Raw genomic sequence first — 22,356 nt, 5'->3', positions numbered from 1 at the left:
GAGTATATCATTTTTTTCTGCTTTATACTTCTACTCTACTATTTAGAGGGAAGATCTTTTTTTTATTACAAATAAAACATATAATCAATATTAAATATGATTGATAGCTATAAACTGCAGACCACCAGCATAAGTAGTTCACATTAGCTCTAATTTACCTCACCTCGGCCAGCTACAACATTAAAACGCTGCATTTTGTAAATGAATCAGTACTAATCATCACTGAAATTAACTAGATATTGTGTATTTTGCAACATGCTCTCCGCCTATGCTATATACAATATGTTAACTACATAATATTACAGGCCATAGCTCCCTTCAATTAAAAACATATATTGTAACCATTGACTTGATTTTAATAGTAATCGCTTATAACTTCCGGTTGTGTTTAGAGTAAAGTGAGCTTGACACAACCTCTAACTGCACATTGGCACAGGGGTCGTAGACACGTGACGGAAAGGTTAAAGGCAGCAGCCAATCAATGAGCAAAGAATTCATCCAACCCCTGGCACCTCCTTTATTGTGTGATTGCTATGTGACCTTTAAAATAGAAACTGTAAGTAATTATCTGTCTGAATACAATAGCTGCCTTCTGATGAGTCAGGTGATTTAATCCTTTTTAGTTCTAGATGTGCACAAAATACATGAACATGAACTTTTGATTAGTTTACCAAATAACAGCCAAGTAAAAACGTCAAAAATGTAATATAGGCAGGGTTTGAAGTAGAGCTACATTGTTTAGTCGATTATAAATTTTGCTGCTGGAGCAGCCACTCTCCTTAACAGTAGAGAGTCGGCACATGTCTGCCTGGACACTGGAGTATGATTTTTCAACCATCTTCATCCAGCAAATCAGTAGATGAGTTCCTTTTTGCTTTGCTTGGCAACATAGACAAAATACATTACATTTCCAATCAATTTGAGTAATGCTCTATGCCTTTACATCTGTCATGATAATGATTTGGTACCATGCAATCTGATCACTTCATCAAACAAAATAAGATCGTATATATTTTTTTTGTTAAGCCTGTGATTTATTCTTTTAGATCAATCTTGATGATTTGGAGTTTTTGTACAAATTTTTTTCTTAAAGTGAATTTTATTCCGATTAAATGCAAAAAGCAATGGACTTGAATTAGATTTTGAAATCAGAGTCTTAGTGACTAACTTCATCTGTACTGTTGCTAAAATAATTTCTTGTTTCAGTGTCAAGTCAACATTTGGGAGAGTGGAGCTGGACTTGTGATTCTGATGGAGTTTCATTTTACTTTGTTTTATATGCTAACATCTCCAAATAACTTAATTTTATTTAGATAATGTCCCATTTTTGTCCGTGTAGTAGCATGTACAGTGTTGTAACTGATGAAATTGTTTTCTTTCATGCCCAAGTACTAGTGGATTTAGTACTATGGTGGCCTATTTGAAACACATCAGCAATTTACAGCAATATCCCCAATTTGCAACAAGCAACACTGAACAATGGATGTGCTATATAAATTAAGTATTCTTATTCTTGTTCTTATTCTTATTAGTATTACTATCTTAATAAATAAAACATTTTTACCCCCTCTCTGAACACACTTTATTGTTTTTGGGTGGTAAAGGTGACAAAGTCCTTTCACAGAAGAAAAAGTCACCCAGAAAAAGATGCTATTAGTCAACCTTTGAGTGTTAAGCATACTAAAGAAACTAATGGACTTTTGAATGGGACTTAGTGTAAATCAATGAACCCTCTCACCCACCCACACAATCACTGTCTTAGCCACACTTTTCAGATACTTAGTGACCAACTCACTCACTCAGTCATGTACTCATAGTGACTGGCATCACTCGCTCACTCACAACAAGCTCTCTAAATACACACTTAATTTGGACAGTTACAGCTTGCATTAGAGGAGCATGTTAATATAATTATGTTTTATGTCTTTATTTGTGTCCAATGTTCAGACTGACTGCACTACTTGATTAATTACCTGAATGGGCTCCACCTTGAAGTTGTATCATTTGTCTTAACATTTTAAGTCACAATTCACTGTCAATGAGTGATTATATCAAGTCACAAGGTTTGGGGAAATGTCGTAAGCCTATTACACTCTCCATTCTTCACATAATGCTTTCTATTCTCCGCCATGGCTTTTTATTACCTATGTAGAGGCGCTTCTTGAGTCCGTATTTTTGTTGTCTGTTATGGGTTTCTAAGGTGTGGTGATTTCGCAGACTCTTTTAAATAATTCAGTCCAGAAATCAATGTTTCAATATCTGACTTAACATTTCATCCCAAATTCTACTGTTAATTTCTTAAGCATTTCAAACAAAAGGTGCTTGTTCCATTATTATTGCTCACACTGTCTCCCCTCTCAGTCCTTATATTTCCATGTTAACATTTTTTAAAGCTCAGAAAATTCTGACCCATCATCTCCGCTCTTTTTAACGCCTGATAGTTATCCCATCGCTAAATCCTGGTTTATTTATAATTTAAGGCAAGTGCTTCTTAAATGTGATCTAAGCCCTCTGCAGTACTCAGGCCACTTCATCAGGCTGTGCAGGGACTTTCATCCTCTTCTCTCTAACAAATGGTCATCTTCAGCATGCCCCACATACATTCTACCTTCAAGCCCTAAGACTCATGGGGAAAGTCGTGCATATAGCTTGAGGTGGTTGCTCATTTACGATTTTTTATCACATTAATTCCTCATAACTGTCTCTTTAAACAACTGTGGAGACGTCAATGCTACTTGCTGTGAAACTCCAAAACTGTTCCAAACTATCAAAAACATTCTTCAAAACTAAAAAACAAAAAAACTAAATCCAGGAAGTCTTGCTAAATATTTCTCCTTAAGTGCTGCAGACAACCATGGAAAAAAACTAAGACACTCAGTCTTCAGGTGAAATAATATCGTGAATTTACTCTTTGAGCATAGGCAAACAAGCAGACCAAAGTGTATCAACTTTAAGTCTTCATCAGGGTCGGACAAACACATAATGGGTCTGAATTCATTGAATAACTGAATTGAAACGGAATTAATTCCACCCAACACATATGGCCACGTAAATGACCAATAGAGGGTGTTAAAACAAATGAGCATGAGTCCCATTCATGCATACATGCCAAAAAGTGTGAAACATGGACTTACTTTAAAAACTCCAGAAAAGTGTTTGAATGTTCAGGTCAAAGGTCAAACTGTCTCTTTAAACCACTGTGGAGACATCAATGCTGCTTGTTGTGAAACTCCAAAATTTTTCCAAACTATCAAAAACATTCTTCAAAACTATCCCAACCATCTCCAGACTGTCAAAACCTCACCCATAGTTGGCGCTACAATATTGCTGAAGATTCTACAGAAATTGGTGCCAGAGCAGCAGCTTGTAGCAGCAGCAGCTGATGGCAGCAGCTAGCAGCTAATGTTATTAGTGCTAATGGTATTAATGGTAATGTTATTAGCAACACCTGTGTTTTCCCTACTAAAACAAGTCTAAATGATGGCTGTGAAAAATGTCACTTGGGCAGAGGCAGGGTACCATAAACCCTAACCCTGAAGAGGTTTTGTAAGAAATATTTTACCAGCCTAGATTAGAAATTAGAAATTTTTAACCATGCTAGCAGCGTGGATCCAGGTATGGCAATCTTAGTCTGCTGGTCCTTGACTTTGGTTCAGACTCAAGTAAATCATCTGTTTAAATTTCATTTGTCATTAAATTTTTGTACAGATATTCATGGTGCCCAGAGGATGAATCCTAATGATTTCAGAGATCCCCTGGCTTCTCCTCTGGTGCCACAAACACACAAGTTTTCACTTATAGTGAAATATCTCAACATCTACTGGATGTATTGGCACAAAAACACGTACAGCCATAGGTTGAAATTTGTGTATTTTGAGTGAAATGTCTCAACAACTACTGTTGTACTATCATCCCTCAGGATGAATTATAGCTTTGATTATTGCTTACTTTTCCTGCGATGCCGTCATCAGGTCAAAATTTCAGTTTGTTCAATACTTTGGTTTATTACCAAATACCAACAAGACGAATAACATTCCCATCAGCCTCAGCTGTGCTTTGTGTTTGGTGCTAATTAGTACATTTTAGCCTGCTAGCACACTAAACTAAGATGGTTAACAAAGTAAATATTATACCTGCTGAACATCAGCATGTTAGCATTGTCACTGTGTGGACATGTTAGCAGGCTGATGTTAGCATTTAGCTCAAAGCACCAATGTTCCTATACAGTAACCTCACACCTTTGCTAGCATTGCTGTAGACTCTTAGACTAGTTTACTCTCTGCAGAGCTTTACAGACTGAATAAAATACATTTTGAAGAAACTACATGAATACAAGACTCACTGATAAACAGCCAGGCTTTTGGTCTCAACAGAAGTATTATATATGATATTATTTAATTATTAGAGTGATGAAACCTGGTATACTAACTCACAATGGAGTAGCACAGACACATTTTAAGTTTCAACAGGGAATATATGAACACACACAAGGGCTGCTACACTGATGCCACCTCTCCAGGCACAGAGATCAGACAGCATTTCAGTTAAATGAGCTAAACATGTTGCCTTTGTGAGCTGATTATTCTATTGAGAGGAGCTTGTGAATGGGACAATGCCAGAGAGGAAGCGCCTCTCTCTCTGGGTGTGTATCTGTGCGTGTGATCATAGCAACTGTGGCAAACAGTCAGCAGTCAGAGCAGTGGACACTGAAACACCTTCACCAGGACCTCCAGCCTCTGGTTTGGCTTTGGGATATTTGACAACCGCTTGTCATCGCAGAACTTGGAATCAATCTCTTCCTATTCTCTTTTTCTTGCTGGATTTTTTTATGGTTATGTGCGGATTTATGATGGAGAATTAAAATGGTGAGAAAGAAAAAGCTGCTGGTGTTTGAGTAAGTATCACGTCTATATGCTTTTGCTCTGTGTTGACTGTTGGCATGAATTTAATTCTTCTTACACCCCTAATCACTGTACTAATCCCACATTATCACTACAGGTGACTGTAAAGTTGTCTGAGATAGTTTGGTATTTCTATATTTAAATGATATTCCCCAAATAACCCTATTTTATTCCTATACAGTATACAGTAAAAGTAAACATTTTAGGCATTACTCCATAATGTTTGTTAATTTATTACATAATTTCCATATGATAGACTTGAAATGTATGTTTTCATGTGAATGGCATCCCAGTAATCCTGATTCAGTTCAGGTTAATAACAGGTGGCTTTCTTTTTTTCAGTGTGGCTTCAGCATTATACATTAATGATGAGACGGATATACTAATTGCTCTCCCGGGCAGATATAGATTTCATCCCATCTAGGAGTCATTTTGAGCCAAACTGAACTGTTGTGTCTATGAAGTTTTGGTTATTTTAACTATTATTTTAGGTGATTTAAGGGAAATCTACTATCACAATTAGTTTAGTGTTAAAGTGATTGTGAGATAAACTCCCATTTTTACCGGTGATTCTTTCCCATTTAAAATAACCTCCGCTCCAACTATTTTTCTGTCAGCTTCCTCATTGTGTTGGTGACACAGGAGCTGATGTGTGTATTGTCCCTGTGTGAGCTGGTGTGTATTGTACTGCATGTGTGTGTATGTATGGGTGACCTTTACATTGTATAGCAAACTATCTAGCATTTTCTTTCTCTGGGAATTTAGTTAGTCTACACAAAGGGCCTTGTCTGACCAAAAACTTACATACAAACATAATCTTTTTTATTTCTCTTATTTTTTTTGCAACAAACGACTGACAAGCCATCCTATCTGTGTTTTGTTTTCTCTTCAGAATTTGTGGAAGCATGATGTGGGATGGATAAACAAGAACGAAGCTCTACTGTAAGTTGACAGACAGGCTGTTAGTATTACCTATATGAAATATATATATTTTATATGTACATAATATATGAAAAACTGAATGTTGATGAATTCAACTTTTTATTTAGCCATCAATACTTCCAGAAAGTGAAATATTCCATCTTCTAAACAGCATAAAATAACAAAAAAATGATGACGCATGCAGATCACTTTATGTATGTGTATGACTTTAATGAAAGCAGTTAATTTGTGAGATTAAATACACATATGTCTATCGCTCTCTGCATATGTGTGTGTGTGTAGATGGCCTCTAATGACCCTGACCTTCCTGAGCCCTGTGGTGACCCCCAGCCAGGTGACCTCATTGAGATCTTCAGACCAGCCTATCAGCACTGGGCTCTCTACCTGGGAGACGGTTACATCATCAACTTAACTCCTGTTGGTCAGTAGGAACCTCTCAGAGATACGCAAAGTTAAACAAAAAAGTGGTATCTCAAACAACATAGATTTTGATTTTGATTTACTTTGATTGGATGATGCATTTTAGGGTTCTGGGCCTAATAGGGAGACTATGATTAAACATGACATTTATACACTTGCATGTAACTCATGTGACATGAAAAATGTGACTCTCACCTAGCTTTCCTGTCAAATTTGACTGGCCTAAATGTCACATTTTTATTTGTGTGTTAATTGAGACACCAGCAGTTAGACATAGATGACTATAGCGTTGGTGCATTTTGATACTGCAGGTTTAGGCTATCCTGCTTCAGCCTGCATACAGACGTGCAATGACACCACATAAAAACACCCCTTTAAACACACTAATGGTTTGGCAGTGGTGGAAAGTAAATAAGTACATTTACAATTTTGAGGTACTAAAGTATTTTAAGTTACACTACTCTATTCCACTACATTTCAAAGGGAAATATTGTAATTTTTACTCCACTACATTTCTTAGATAGCTATAGTTACAAGTTACTTCTCAAATTAAGATTTAACATAAAAAACATATGAACTTATAAAATACAATGCATATAGACTAAACTGCCCTAAGATAGGAAAAATAGTTAAAATGAGCAGCTACAACAGTAAAATGATACTTATGCATTGAAGCATCAGTATTAACAATGTAATAATGTAAAATATGATAATAAATCACTGAACCAGAACTTTAAATTTTGATAGCAGAGTACATTTAACTGATACCACTTCTGAGTGGGGTTTTCAGTGAATTACCTATACTTGTATTGGAGTGTTTTTACACTGTTGCATTGGTGCTTTCACTTATATAAAGGATCTAAATACTTCTTCCACCACTGTAGTTTGATTTAAAGCCCCTGATTATTCAATGAAATTAAATATTTGAGACTAAATGAGCAAAGTTGAAGTTAGAAAAACATCCTAAATTACATTATTTTTGAGTTTAACCCTCAAAAACTCAACAACAACTGAAAAACTGCCTTAATATTCTGCTTCTTGTAAACTAAGATTGTAAATTCAATTGAAAATTTGTGTTGAAATCTGTTTGATTACAAAACCACTGAATACTTTGCTCCATCTTTCTATTGTAGTTGACCTCAGTTTCAGCTGGTTTTTGAACAGATTTCTCTGTTTTACTAGTAAAGCCTCCAATATATTTCAGACTTTAAGGCAAAAACATTGATCCAGTTTGATGAAATTATACATGATGATAATACCTTTTGGTTTATTTTGTCCGTATTAGTCACAGAGGATGATAAATTCACTCTTTTCCCGTATTTAAAATTGGATTATTAATAATTTTTAGTAAAAATTGTCCAGTATCCAAAACCTGCACAATTCCAGGTCCAAGATTCTAAGATATAACATTTAAATATTTGTTACACATTAAATCTTTTCTTTTATATTCTGAATGAATCTCTCCTGTTCCTCCCCAGATGAGAGCCAGGCAGCTGCCATGTCCAGTGTGAAGTCTGTCTTCAGTCGGAAGGCAGTGGTGCGCATGCAGCTGCTGAAAGAGGTGGTGGGAAGCGACTCGTACCGTGTCAACAACAAGTACGACCACAACCATACACCCCTGCCAGTGTGTGAAATCATCCAGCGAGCGCAAGTCCTAATTGGCCAGGAGGTGTCTTACGACCTGCTGGGGAGTAACTGCGAGCACTTTGTTACCCTTCTGCGCTACGGGGAGGGGGTGTCCGAGCAGGTCTCTTACTCTGTTTATTATCTTTCTGTCTCATGTGTCATCAGGGCAAAATACTTCACTTCAGTCAACATAACACAGTGGCTGATGAATCCCAAATGTCACCAGACACTGTCATAGTTTTTGTCTAATACATTTTAGAAGATAACAGAACAAGACCTTTAAAAGACAATTTTTTTGCTTAAGTAGCAAATGAAATTAAACCTACCTGAAAGTAAATCTAACAACATTTATGATGGCCTGTGTTACTTTCTCGATTCAAGACTGTTTTATGTCTACACTTCAGCTCTGTCACTGTTCGGTTGCCAGTTTTACATTGTTGACCTCTGTCAGTCTGCACACTAAAATACACCTGTCTTATAGAGTCGGAAAACAACATTAGATTGTGTATACCAAACCCCTAAACTTAAAACATTGTTCTTTTTGCCCAAATAACATTTGATTCTGGTCTCTTTCTTGTCTACAGAAAGTAATGGCTCAAAACATAAAGGGACAAAACACAATAAATTTATTATTCTATAATAGCTAATTTGCATCTGTGGTCTCAGCACGACTAAAAGTGGACAAATGGATGAAACAACTCATACATAGTAGAGCTGCAATCAAAATAATAATCTTTGTCCTAACAATCTAAAATCATTTGAATGGCTGTAATCTGAGTGACCTTAAAGTCGATCTCCACCCAAAATCTATGTTTTCAATACCAAACACTCTTTCCTCCTTCATAAAGTATAGAGGCTCTGGTAAGACTGAATTAATTATATTTCCAATAGATACAACAGTGACCAGTTTTTATGGTGATAAAAGTATCAAAACATCAACTGTGTATAAACCTCAAACCTGTGCTGCAAACACTCATATTGTCATCAAAATGAAAACCCCTGTTTTCTAATAGATGCATTTATGGTTTGTGTGAGTGTCTGCAATGGTTGAATATTTTCAATTTTACAGCTGTTTATGGGTCGATGAACTATATAAAAATGCATTTACTCTTTTATTTTGCGATGCTATATTATCAGAGATACACAATAAAACTCTGGGACATTATTGTGTATTGTTTTGTTTTTACCTCTGTTGTACCTTCACTATAACCCTCAGTCAGCCTCCTCTGCTCCTCTTTGTGTTCACAGGCTACACGGGCCATTGGGGCCATCAGTTTGGTGACGGCAGCAGCCAGTGCCTTCTCTGTCCTCGGACTGATCAACACTCGATCTAGAAACAGGCCTTTTTGACAGCTGTGCTCTTCACTGCAGGGTGTTGCCTCCCAACATTCATGCGACTGTAATAAGAAATAAATAAATCACACTGAAATGTCAACAGTCTGAAACGTGTTTGAAAGCTGAAACAAACCATTAATAAAAATGCATGTGTCAAATGAATGTGTTACTTGTTCAATAACTAGCTTAATATATGTTGCACCATATGGCATCAACTGTGTTTGTTGATCCAACTGAAAGTGACCTGATGATGCAGTAATATCTGAATATCTTCAGATACTCCATCAATATCAAAACCTATATGTATGGTTAACTACCTCTACAGGTGAGTGAGAAAACTATTACTTCATCTACTGTTGGGTAGTTTTAAACTACAGCAATTAATCATATTTTATGACTTTATCCCATGTTTGGTATGTGAAAACTTAATTAGAAAAGTAACTAGTGGACTAAAAAGTGCATTTACCTCTAAAAAGTATACATAAAGATCCAGTATCTCAAAACCGTCCCTCAATACAATTACACTCAGTGGATTCTCACTGTGGAGAACAGAAAATGACAAAAGTATAAATAAATAAATCCAACACATACATTCATGTCATTTTTCAGAATCAAAATCAGATTTATTCACCAAGTAGCAAGTAGAAAGAATTCAATATTGTCCAGATGTCCACAGAAAAAGCAATAAACAGGAACATTAAACATTAAACAATAAACATAAACATAACAGTGTAACAAAGGGACAGTAATGTACATTTCTGTGTAGTGGGGGTTTACTATGTGCTTGTATATTGACATGATAAAAAACTGTGTGCAAAAAAGCTGAATATAAATAGAAGTATGTACTTTGATGGAGCTTTAATCCCGTAAAACTTTCATGACCAAAATATATTTATTTTTCATTTATTTATGTATTGAATTATTTATATCTGCATTTTTTAATTTTTGTTTTATTTATTTATAGTTATGTCATTTTTCGTCCTCCATATCTTACCAGCAGTTGTTGAGCTACAGTCATGTTTATATTGATTTCACTCTGCGGTGCAGACAGCAGGTGGAGCCATTGTCCCGTAAACACTGAACACAAATCAACAGAAGAAGAAGAAGAACTACTCTGCGTGACGTAGTATATGTGCGTCGACAGAGCCACACGTGTTGTTTTCATGGACGTTTCTGCGTGATTAAAGTCCCGTCAAAGTGTGATATTTCTGAGTTACAGTCCCGCGTAAAGCCTTAGCCACAAACATGGGGAAGAAACTCAAAGTTGGAAAGACCAGAAAAGACAAATTCTACCATTTAGCCAAAGAAACAGGTAACTTACAGCTACAGACAGCGTTGGATTTAATATTAGCATTAGCAGGCTTTCCAGCTAACATAGTTGTGAAGAGTCTGTCAACGTCTGCAGTTTGATAACATCTCGTCTTGTCTTTTTTCAGGTTATCGGTCTCGTTCCTCCTTCAAACTCATCCAGCTCAACCGTAAATTTCAGTTTCTGCAGAAAGCCAGGGCTCTGGTGGACCTGTGTGCAGCTCCTGGAGGATGGTGAGCTGCTGTCAACACATGATCACTTAATGTTTCTTATTCTCGTCGAGCGAACACACGACGCTGAAGTCAGCTTTTGATTCCGAGTGAAGGGAAACATAAACAATATTTATGTTTTATTTCTGTTTTTTCACCATTTACACTTGTGAAAAAAAAGAGTTAAATATCGTAGCAAAAACCTTGACGCTGTGTAAACCTGTCATCTTTTGCTTATGAAACAGAGAAAAAGGGCTATTTCACTGACATTTCTCCATCCAGACCACATAGACCAGGTCCAGATCAAAAATCACTGTGCTTGTCAAATCTGGGCTAGATTTCCAAGAAGACTCCAGAGAATCGTTAAAACACAGATTCAGATTTGTGAAACCTTGATTCTATTTGTGATAACAGAAAAAGGGCGATTTCACAGATATTCCCCATCCAGACCACATTAGTCAAATCTTAATAATAATAATCTAGCCCAGATTTGACAAATCTAAGTATAGTGGTTTTGATCTCGACCTGGTCTAATGTGGTCTGGATGGAGAAATATCAGTGAAATTTCTTTTTAATCTTATCTGTTGTCATAAGTAAAATAAGCATGCAAATTTCTGCACACTTTTTCTTAAATGTAAGTGCTGAAAAAACGCAAATCAGCTCCTAAATATCATTATTTATGTTTCCCTTCCCACTCAGAATTAGAAGCTAACTTCAGCGTTGTTTTTAGCAAAATATTTTATTGAATTTTCAAGAACAGAATGTACTTCAAAACACAAATGACAACAACAGAGAAATATTATTATAGATCACCAACCTTAAGGGATGAAAAAAAAAAAATAGCATGTCATGTAGACACACACATTACATAAGATGACATTACACAGAGACATCAGAGCTTGGATACATTACAAGGATGGGGGAGTGAACATCTAATGCAGAGCAGTAAAATATGCAAGAAAGCATTAACCGTCTGGGCTCTGAGCCGTTTTTTTTCCTGTTATTGGTGCCTCGACTCTTAACATAAAAACATTTGTATAAATTCAGTGAAGTAAGTCACAAGCAAGTAATTGATATAGTTTTTTTCAGCACAACATTGGCTATTTGGATATGTATGCTGCAGTGATACCACATGACGTAATAAAAAGTTATAAGACCAAGAAGTCAAAAGAAAAAGTATTTTTTTCAACATTTTATTTATTTTCCACAAAAACCAACTATGTGCAAATGATTATCATCTTCACATCGTAGCCCAAGGCCTCAGGTAAAAAAAACCAAACAAACAAAAAATATCTCAATTGTACAGAAAAGAAAACCATTTACATTTTTATCACAACTGCCCATATTCATTTCTGGGTGATTTTTACACTATGTGCAAATTTCTGTCTTTACATTTGTAGACCAAGGCCTCAGATGGAAAACAAACCAAAAAAAATCTCTATTCATAAAGTCTCTATTACAGAGAAAAACAGAACTATTTACATTTTTATCAGAACTGTCTATATTTGTTTCTTTGTGTGTTTTTCCTTGAAAAACAGCATTTTTGGCAGGCAAAAAACTTCATTCCATTGAAGGACAAAATTAAACCTTATTTTGGGATGCTGGTAAATTTGTATTTTGTGTTGATGTACATGTGGTGATTCAACTCTTCCTTCAATAATAACTTATGGTTATTAATTGAATCACTCTGACTTTCCTCTTTATTTTGCTGCATTTACTAATATGGTTTTAAGATAAAGCTTTCCAAGAGGCTTCCCAGTAATCACACTGGACAACAGGATAGAAACAGGAACACTTCTTTCAATATAATGCACTCCAGTACACCACCACCCAGAATGACCTCAATAATAAACATAAAGTAGAATTATCACCTTCTGACAATCTCAACAAAAACTGAAAATATATAAGCTTCATAAAAGTAGAATTTATAGCAGAGCTGTTGAATTGATTGCATTAGATTACACATCTGTTCCTAATAAAATGCTCACTGAGTGTATGTCTACTTTAAACAATGGATTCACCCTTAGCAAACATCTTATAATTTAGGGCAAACAATAAACCAGCGCTGGGTAACAGGTAAAAATAACATTTGTGCTTTGTATTTATAGGCTTCGCCTTGTGAGACAGATTGATGAGCAACATGTACTGTATGTTGTGGAAAATGCACAATGATGACACTCATGATTCACATTCTCCTTGCAGGTTGCAGGTGGCGTCCAAGTTCATGCCTGTTTCAAGTCTAATTATTGGTGAGTGTATTTTCATCATTATGATTAGCTGATTTGTTCTCTGAGTAGGCTTCCAAATCCTGTTGTAATGGTAAATATCATTCGTTTGGAAAAGCCCAATTTTCAATTGCAGTCTTATTTTGATTACTTTTGAGATACTGTGAATGAGAGAGCTTTTTAAAAAGTGTATCCTCCTGTCAGGTGTCGACCTGGTGCCCATCAAGCCCATCCCCAATGTGGTGGCGCTGCAAGAAGACATCACCAGTGAGAAATGCAGACAGGTGAGTCCTGGCTGCACCGCTGCATACACTGATTTACACTGAGTGACCAGTTTAATATTTTGCAAAAAGTAAGACACTGGAGAGACAGAGGGGTTTGTAATGGCTGCACCATTTGCCAAGGTCCAAAACTAAAGTGAAATCCCAAACAGAACCTAAAATGGCTAAATTAAAATGAGATACTTTTTGTTCCACGTGCAGGCTCTTCGTAAGGAGCTGCAGACATGGAAGGTCGATGTGGTGTTGAATGATGGAGCCCCGAACGTGGGAGCCAACTGGCAGCATGATGCCTTCTCACAAGGTAGGTGCTAAACTAAAGTGAAATGACATTAAACTAGTTGAAGTTTTTCTTTAGACAGATGTCATATCGGTGGACACACATCTTGAAAAGTTGAGGTTTACAGTTATTACTATTATTAAGAAAAAAATCTATTTCTGTATCATTGTGTACATTTTAAAAAAAAGGATAAAATCACATCCCAGTAAAACATTTGCATCTAGATTTAAACAGAAATTACATTTTAGTACCATTATTACTTCTATTTGTTTGTGTCTTCATCTCACCTGTCATGATAATGGCATTTGAAGTTAATACCTCTAATTCTTTTTCTGTTCCCCTTTTCACCTCCAGCTCATCTCACCCTCATGGCACTGAAGTTGGCCTGTGAGTTTCTGACCAAAGGTGGCACTTTCGTCACCAAGGTCTTCCGCTCCAAAGACTACCAGCCGCTGCTCTGGATCTTCCAACAGTTCTTCAAGAAGGTGCAGGCGACCAAGCCACAGGCATCTAGGAACGAGTCCGCCGAGATCTTTGTTGTCTGTCAGGGTCAGTGGCAGCTGCAGATTACAGTCTGTGATAAGAAGATACATTTCTCATGTTGTTTTTTTTTTTTAGGATGTATTTTCATAACTTTGTAAAGGAGCTTCATCTGCAGATCACATCTAAACCAAATTTACTTTGTTTTGTCTTTACCAGGTTTTGTTGCCCCGGACAAAATTGATGGGAAGTTCTTTGACCCCAAACATGCGTTCAAAGAGGTGGAGGTGCAGGCCAAAACTGTGAAGGAGCTGATTCCTGACAAGAAGCCAAAGGTACACATAGGTCGATGCAGTAAAAGTAGAATGGGGTTATATTATATTTACCTAAGTCTATTGTTTGTTTTAAATTTACATGCAGTACTAAATGGACAGTGTTCAGCAGATCATTTCAAGTAAACCATTGAGTTGCATGAATGATTTTATGTAATTACTTGAATAGCTGTTTATACACCAGTTATTGTGGTGTTGATATGGTGACAGTTTTTACTCAGTAATATTATAGTGTATACTTTGAGGTAATCAGCCCACATCTCCATAATTACACCTATGACTGACCACTTTCTGCTCCAGGCGGAGGGATACACAGACGGTGATCTGACACTCTACCACAGTTTCACAGTGACGTCCTTTCTCAAGGCTGAAAACCCTATCGACTTTCTGGGCAAAGCCAGTGAGGTGAGATTTCTACAACTAAAATTTTGGTGATATTATATATATATTTGGTGTAATTTCTATTGTAACAAATCCCATGAAAAGACCAAAACCAACAATGAATTGATCCTCCCCAACAAGTATTACCTGTGTAGCAAAGGTCGGAAAGTAAGAAAATTATTAATAGTACATCAGTGAGCCACATGGTTACTGTTGCACTGGATGACATGTTCCCCCATTATGGTGAACACGGGCACTGTAGTTTATTTCAACTCAATTCCACATACGCTGTCCTAGGACTGAGAGCCTCGGACAGAGTAGGCATGTCGGGAAGTACTGTATTGACAGAAGGATTAACACACTGTTGACAATAATTTGCAGAAATATCACCAGCCTTACCTCTGCGGGGTTTGAACCCTAAGTAATCAATCTAATGTAACATGTTTTTCAGGATCCAGTGTTCATAATTTAGTATTTTATGCAGTATTAATGTTTGTGGATGTGTTGTACGGCTTCTGCCACCAGGTTGTGCCTCTGAGTAAGGTGAGCGAGTTACTAGAAGAACAGCTTGTTGTAGTTCATCGCAGTAGTTAGCACAAAGCTAATTAATTATAGCAGCAGAGAAAATATGCTGGTGGGGTGTGTTCATTTCTGTATATTTACAAAATATAACATTACAGCTTGCCCTAACTTTAAATAAAATAATAATTTCCTGATATACGTGTGTTATAGTGTTAATTGTGAAATGATAAATGAGTTTTGTTACATTAGTAATGTAATGAGAGCTCAACAGGCTGCACCAGCAGCATTGGTTGGGGAGGGGTCGGACAGAAGATGTAACTGTGACACAAGAACCTTGGACATTAGTGTTGCGGTTTCGTTGTCAGAGCTGTTATACCCCAAGTGTTTAGTAAGGTGAAACATGGTTTTACAGTTTGTGCAATGTCAGCTGATTCACCTCAGGGAAGATGATCTTACCTGTATTTCCATTCTCACTCTGGTACTCTGTGCACTTTGTTGTTCATTTTTAGATTACCTTTGACAATCCCATCCTGGAGTCTCATGGCGCCACCAGCGGTGAAATAAAGGAGTGTTGTCGTGACATCAAAGTCTTGGGCCGCAAAGAACTTCGGTAAGTCTTTTCTGTCACTCGCTGCTGAGTTTTGTGAATTATTGTAGTAAACAAGAAATTTTTCTTGCAAAAGAAAGGCACCAGGTGGAAAGAACTGGTACAATGTATAATACTTTGTGAAGGCTGACATTCCTCTCAATTCTTTCCATTTTTCCTCCTTAAAAATAAGACAAAATTATGGTGGTAATGATTTAGTGACACAACCTTTCATGTGTGTGTTATTTTTCATACCACAGCCTGCTGCTGAACTGGAGGTCCAAGCTGAGGAGATACCTGGCCAAGAAACTGAAGGAGGCCAAACAGCCTGATGGAGAGATCAAGTAATCACACACATTTGCAAAATGCCACTGCAATAATCTAACTTCTCCGCCAGAATAATTTTTAAAAAAATCCTCTCTGTTTTGCTTTCAGCTTAAGCTCTGATGAAGAAGAGAGTAACTCAGAGGGAGAAACGGACAAAAAGAAAGAGGGGGAGGATGATGATGATGAAGAGGAAGAAATGGAGATGAAGCTGGCTGAGCTGAAAGCTGAGGAGGTGGCTGAGCTCAAACGGTACGACGCAGGACACTATTTTCCTTTTACTTTAGATTTTATTTGACTTTTTGTTGCATGTTTGATGATCATGCCTTTTTAAATTCCAAAGAGGACGACATTTTTACCCGTTTTATCTTGAATTTCTTTGAAAAACGCTGCATAGTCATATTTAGTGTCATTGCAGCTTCTAATCAACAGACCGCATGATTATTTTTTCAGTAATAGTTGAAAAAACTTTGTGTCTTCTAGTTATATTTCTGTAGGTTTTGAACCAGGAGCACTTTGCCTTTTGTTTGGCCTCTTACCAACAAGTAAATCTTTTAAGACTACAGCTTTTATATAACTCTGTCATGCTGCTTTAGGAAGAAGAGGAAGCTGTTGAAGGAGCGGAGGAAGCAGAGGGAGAGGGTGGAGCTTAAGATGGATCTGCCAGGCGTCTCCATCGCTGACGCCAACGACTCATCGCTGTTCTCCCTCACCAACATCAAGAAGAAAAAGGTGACGGACACACATAGGCACATACACAATGATGCATTAAAACACCATCCATATGATTTACAGCAAACCAAATTATCATAAGTAGTGTTATTTTAATCTATTAGCTGACATCAGTTTGCCATTTGGTGCACATATCTGTCTCTTTTTTTTTTTCTTATCTGCCTGAAATGCCAAACTACAGATGTGAATACAAACATCTGAGGTCATAAACAGCTCCAAATATGCTTTGTGTGAACAAGATATAGCATTTGTTCATTATTCTGATTTACACAGAGAAGCTGCTGAATTTTTTTGCGACGCTAATGTCGCTAATGTAATTTCTTTTGTATTTACCTCTTCCTCTGTTGTGCCTCTCCCCATCAGGTGCTGGCCGATATATCTAAAGGGGACATGCAGGCAGCAGACGCCCTGGTGGGAGAAGATGATGACCTCCACCTGTCAGACGACGAGGATGATGAGGCAGATAAAATGTCCCTGGCTTCTGATTTAGATGAAGATGACTTGGAAGAGGTGGAGCAGAAAGAGAAAGAGCTGGAGAAGAAAGTGCCAAAGAAAAAGTAAGTGGCCGTTGAGACCAAAACCAGCCCCATGTTGAAAAAAATGCAAGGAGCTACGTTGGTGTGATGTCTCATGTACAGCCCCGAGTTTTCTGCCAGTCGTTATTTTATTACCATATGAGTGAATACTGCAAGAAACAAGTGAGTCCGCTATTTGAAATTCTGCTCCTGTCATGTTTTATAAATAATATCCTACTCTTGCAGAAGAAAGACAACCCTCAACAATGAATCGTTCTCTAATTTAGTTTTTGATGAGCTGCTTTTGTGTGTCTAGAGTAACATTCACTGAGGAGGAGGAGGACGATGAAGGAGAGGAGAATGGCTTGCTGGTTGAACTAGAAGGAAAGGATGAGAAGAAAGAGCGAGAGACAGACCTGTGGTTCAGCAAGGTTTGTCCATGTGTGCTCCCACAATGCAACACATCAAAATATAACTCGGAAATTAGCTTTCTTCTTTTGTTCTTGCTCAGGTCAAGCACACGCTGATTGTTACACAATTTGGTGTTTTATTACAATATGATTGGTTGCCTGCTGCATTCTTCACCTCCTTTACTGATTTCCCTTATGGCTGCCCTGACATCTGACCTTTGACCCCGTAGGGCATCTTCTCTGAGATCGACCTGGAAGGAGACGCAGAGAGTGAGCTCAGACAGACCCAGTGGCTCCAGAACAAAAAATCCAGTAACCATCTCCTCTGTTTCACATTTCATTTATTCATAAATGTTCATGAATAATCTGTTTTTCTGAAATGGATTTATTAAGCAAGCAAACAATTGATAATATAAAACAAATGGTATAAATTTTAACTATTCTAAATATGGGACTGAACTTTCAATCACGTTTTTGCATCTTTTTCTGTGAAAAGGCAAAAAGAGGAAAGCTGAGGAAGAAGAGGAGGAGGATGCTCAGCCAGCAGAGGAAGAGGCGGGACCTTCACATAAAGCTGAAGAAGAGAGTGACAGCGACTCAGATGACAGCAGCGATGATGAAAAGTAAAATCTCATTTACTCTGGCTGTTTATTTTTTTGTTTCTTGTTCAAGATATTATGTAATGGATCCAGTTTGATTGATGCTATGGTTTTATCCAGTTACATACGTCAAATCAACCAGTCAAACCAATGCTTAAAGCCATTAAAAAACAAATCAACCACATTTTTGCTGCTTTTTCCAGGGAGATTACCAGGATGAAGCAGGGCAGAGGTGCTGGTGGGATGTCGGGAGAGGCCGATGACGACGACTTCCAGGTTGTTCCTGTAGAAAGCATCAGTGAGTACAGAAAACATTAATGTCAGGTCTGGTGATTGCAATCAGTGCATCTCACACTGCAGCGTTCATCCTCTTTCTCAGAACTATTGTGATGCTTGTCTTGTTTTCTGCAGAAGACTTTGTCTACTTTATTAACCACTTATCCTTCTCAACTTCAACCTACGCTACTGTTGAACGAACTCTGCAGAAACGAGAGACGTTGTGTGTTAACTTTATGGATGTCTGTGTGTTCTGTGTTCCTCAGGTAAGAAAGCCAGAATCCTGGATGCAGAAGGGCTGGCCCTGGGCTGTCAGATCGCTACATCCAAGAAGAGAGCCAGAGACCTGGTGGACAGCTCCTTCCACAGGTGTGTGTGTGGTCTAACATGTGGCCTCACTCCAGCGGGTTTAAATTGTCTCACCAGGCTTACTTTAAAGGATAGTTCTGACATTTTGGAAAATACACCAGTTCACGTTCTTGTTGAGAGTTAGATGAGAAGATTGATACCACTCTCATAAAGCTGCAGCCAGTTAGCTTAGCTTAGCACAAAGACTGGAGGCAAGTGGGAAATGGATAGCTTCATTGACATGTTGTATCATTTGTTAAATCAATACACACAAACATAAATAGGAAAACATCAACTACAGTATTTCTTGGTTAACAGACTTCTGGGTGTTGTTGTCATGTTAATTATTTTGGCTGGAAAATTTTATTCTTAGCAGGTGTATTTTTTTCAGAGCACCAGTCTGTGGTAGCTTAGTCAAAACTTTTTACTGATTGTATCTGACATATTTCCAGCTACAGAAGTAATGTTGTAAATCCAAATTACTCAGTAATAATTTTGGATTTAGGTTAAGTGTGATGAGTACAACAATCAACTGTGAAAATTAGTATAAGTACTCGCAGTACTAATGAGTTGCACCTTATGTTTGGATGCTCCTGCAGGTTTGCTTCATCAGAGGAGGCGTGGGATGTACCAGAGTGGTTTCTGGACGACGAACGCAAACACCGGAAGAAGCCGGTGCCAGTTACCAAGGAGATGGTGGAAGAGTACAAACAAAAGTGGAAGGAGATTGATGCCCGACCCATTAAAAGAGTTGCTGAGGCCAAAGCCAGGAAGAAGAGGAGGGTAAGACAATTGAAAACTTAAACAGTGATGCAGCTGTTGATGAAGGTTGAAAGACACAGAAAAATTATCAGCTATAAAACTGGATCATGACTGACATCATTATAACTCGTAGATCTATTTTATGAGAAACAAAAACACCCAAAACATTTTAGTTTACCTGTAATTTGTAAATTAGGCAACGGTCAAAGCATTCGTACATTTTTCGGTTTCTCTGTGACTTCACCAGATGCTGAAGAAGATGGAGCAGGCTAAGAAGAAAGCAGAGGCAGTTGTCAACACAGTGGACATCTCCGAGAGGGAGAAGATGGCTCAGCTGAAGAGGTATGACATCACACCTGTAGTGCTGGAGCTGCACTTCAAAAGAAAATTATGACTCCTGGACAGTTTTAGAAATGATAAAATATCAATTTTGTTTTGTCTTTTTCCCCTTATATCAGTATCTACAAGAAAGCCGGCGTTGGGAAGGAGAAGAGAGAAGTAACATATGTCGTGGCCAAAAAAGGAGCCGGCAAGAAGGTGAGACGACCCCCCGGCATCAAGGGAGTCTTCAAAGTGGTGGACAGTCGCATGAAGAAAGACATGCGGGGGATGCAAAGGAAAGAACAACACGCTAAAGGGCACAAAGGAAAAGGTGGCAAAGGAAGACAGTCAAAGGGTGGAAAAGGAGGAATGAAGAGTGGTAAAGGGCGAAAAGGAAAATAAATTTGAACCTGTATCACTCTCATAAGTCCTGCCTTTCTATCTAACTGTTAATCATTACCTGGTCTCATGGTCTAGGTGAGCATTTATTGAACTTTGTGAGCTTGGATGCCACAGTTTGAGCTCCAACATGGACTTTGGTCTTTGATAAGAACGCCATCTTTTTGAGCAACCTTGGCTCAGATTCCTTAAACCCATTGACATGTAAGCTGTGTATTTGGGATATTAAAATGCCGGGGTTGTGTGTACGTCTTTCTCAAGATGTATATTATTTGCCTTGAACGGAGTTGCTTCACTGAACTGCCGAACTGTAACAGTCAGTCGATCAAGTTTAACAAAACAATAATAAATGTGTTCTTCAGAAATGCATCTATTCATTTTGTAAATATAATATCTTTGCAATAAAAAAGTTTTGTTGAAGAAAGTTGTTGAATCATTCTTTTAATGTTTCCTGTTAGTTTAAAAAAATTAAGCTAGTTTGTAAAAATGTTGTTCCTGCAGATCAACACAGCTCTTTTTTTACATATTGCTGATTACACCTCTGGTCAGGTTGAAGATGGGTGTAGCCATGCTGGTATTTATGTGATGTCAGGAGCACGATTAATCTTTCTGGTAACTTAATTTTAAAATTAGGCTGACCAACATGCTGATACAACATTAAAATGCTGAATACAATGTAATGAATCAGCAATAATTAATTAACATAACATACTGTATAACTCACAGAGGTAATTCTTCTGCATAGTGCTTTTAAGTTTTATATTTTAGGTGTATTTTGTTGATAATACTATGTACTTTAAGTATGATTCTGAATGTAGGATTACTTGTAAATTAGTTGTACACATACTTTTACTTATATAAGGATCTGAACATTTCTTTCACTTTTGCTAAACACATGCTTTTTTTGGTCATTAAGAAGGTAATTGTTCCTCCTGAGGCTGACAGAAATATTGACAGAACAAAAGATGCATTTTGCTAAATTTAGCTGACTTACAGTATATCATCAAGACTAGTTTTTATTTTTATTTTTTTATTGTACAACATTCAATTACAAACCTTTATTTCATATTTCAATAATACAGAATGTACATTCGTGCTTAAACTGTACCAAAGGCAAAAAAAGACAAATAAAAAGAACAACAACAAAAAAACATGTTTAATTGTGAAAGTACTCCAGCTTCAATCAGCATCACATTTAAAGGGTGCAGCAGTGCATCCTTATATTAAAACCAGCTCTTAAATGAAAGCCAGAATTCCTGCACAGATTAATAATCAATATCTGTCTCACAGAAAGAATCCACATGAGTTATTCCAATTAAATCTTTCATGCAATAAGTTATTGGATGGATGGATGTCAATCAAAATTTAAATGTCACTCTTTGGTTTTAGGAAGGATTGGATAAGACAAATATCATTCCCTTATTTTCCTTGCCTCTTTGTCTCTAAAGAACATTATTCTTTTCAGCTGATTGCGGTAGTATCGTGTTGATAAAACATTTCTAATAAACTTATTAGTGAACTTCTTGCTACTGAATTTGATACTGTAGTGAGGAAGTTTGGGGGACGGTCTCTATTCCCCTGTGGACACTATAGGAAATTCCCTAGATAGAGGCCCTCCCCCACATTTCCTCATTATAATAACTTTAATAGAGTGGCCTCATGACTGATACAATGTTAGAATGCACCAAAAGCTGTTGAATCATTGTTTTACGGGGAACTGGAATGGTCTCCATCACTTCATAGTATTCTCTAATTGAGCAGTAAAGATTGCATTTATAACAAACATCTCCATAGTTTAAAAAAATACCAAACTCATCCATCAAAAGGGTTACAGCCCATATTGC

The 22,356-nt window shown here is 37.3% G+C and overlaps 2 protein-coding genes and 1 long non-coding RNA gene across 5 annotated transcripts; 2 read left to right on the top strand and 1 right to left on the bottom strand.

The window, feature by feature from the left end:
• Positions 1–164: 164 nt before the first annotated feature.
• Positions 165–9,371, top strand: plaat1 (phospholipase A and acyltransferase 1). Of its 3 annotated transcripts, none has more exons than XM_044361857.1 (5): positions 165–556; positions 5,794–5,843; positions 6,126–6,264; positions 7,742–8,010; positions 9,110–9,371. In XM_044361857.1, the coding sequence occupies exons 2-5, from the start codon at positions 5,817–5,819 to the stop codon at positions 9,221–9,223; spliced, it is 549 nt and encodes a 182-aa protein (XP_044217792.1). In that variant the 5' UTR covers positions 165–556; positions 5,794–5,816; the 3' UTR covers positions 9,224–9,371. The 3 variants fall into 3 exon arrangements, with proteins under 3 accessions (XP_044217792.1, XP_044217793.1, XP_044217791.1); XM_044361858.1 differs by lacking the exon at positions 165–556 and adding an exon at positions 1,614–4,894 and having other exon boundaries at positions 9,138–9,371; XM_044361856.1 differs by lacking the exon at positions 165–556 and adding an exon at positions 1,614–4,894.
• LOC122989160 lies at positions 9,227–10,654 on the bottom strand. The gene is made up of 3 exons (XR_006404961.1): positions 10,546–10,654; positions 9,691–9,763; positions 9,227–9,286 (listed from the first exon to the last, which is right to left on the bottom strand). It is a non-coding gene; the product is annotated as an uncharacterized LOC122989160 (long non-coding RNA).
• On the top strand, positions 10,340–20,936 carry ftsj3 (FtsJ RNA 2'-O-methyltransferase 3). Its single transcript, XM_044361855.1, has 21 exons — positions 10,340–10,536; positions 10,661–10,766; positions 12,945–12,991; positions 13,172–13,251; positions 13,450–13,549; positions 13,880–14,074; positions 14,225–14,340; positions 14,638–14,742; positions 15,750–15,850; positions 16,087–16,170; positions 16,262–16,402; positions 16,747–16,882; positions 17,246–17,439; positions 17,714–17,828; positions 18,038–18,119; positions 18,304–18,430; positions 18,610–18,704; positions 18,949–19,051; positions 19,630–19,813; positions 20,040–20,134; positions 20,251–20,936. The coding sequence occupies exons 1-21, from the start codon at positions 10,470–10,472 to the stop codon at positions 20,513–20,515; spliced, it is 2,538 nt and encodes an 845-aa protein (XP_044217790.1). The 5' UTR covers positions 10,340–10,469; the 3' UTR covers positions 20,516–20,936.
• Positions 20,937–22,356: the final 1,420 nt, after the last annotated feature.

The sequence above is a fragment of the Thunnus albacares genome, chromosome 9 (genome assembly GCF_914725855.1).
Source record: "Thunnus albacares chromosome 9, fThuAlb1.1, whole genome shotgun sequence".
NCBI classification, from domain to species: domain Eukaryota; kingdom Metazoa; phylum Chordata; class Actinopteri; order Scombriformes; family Scombridae; genus Thunnus; species Thunnus albacares.
Note: the sequence above shows the minus strand (reverse complement) of the source record. Positions and strands in the feature narration are given on the sequence as shown.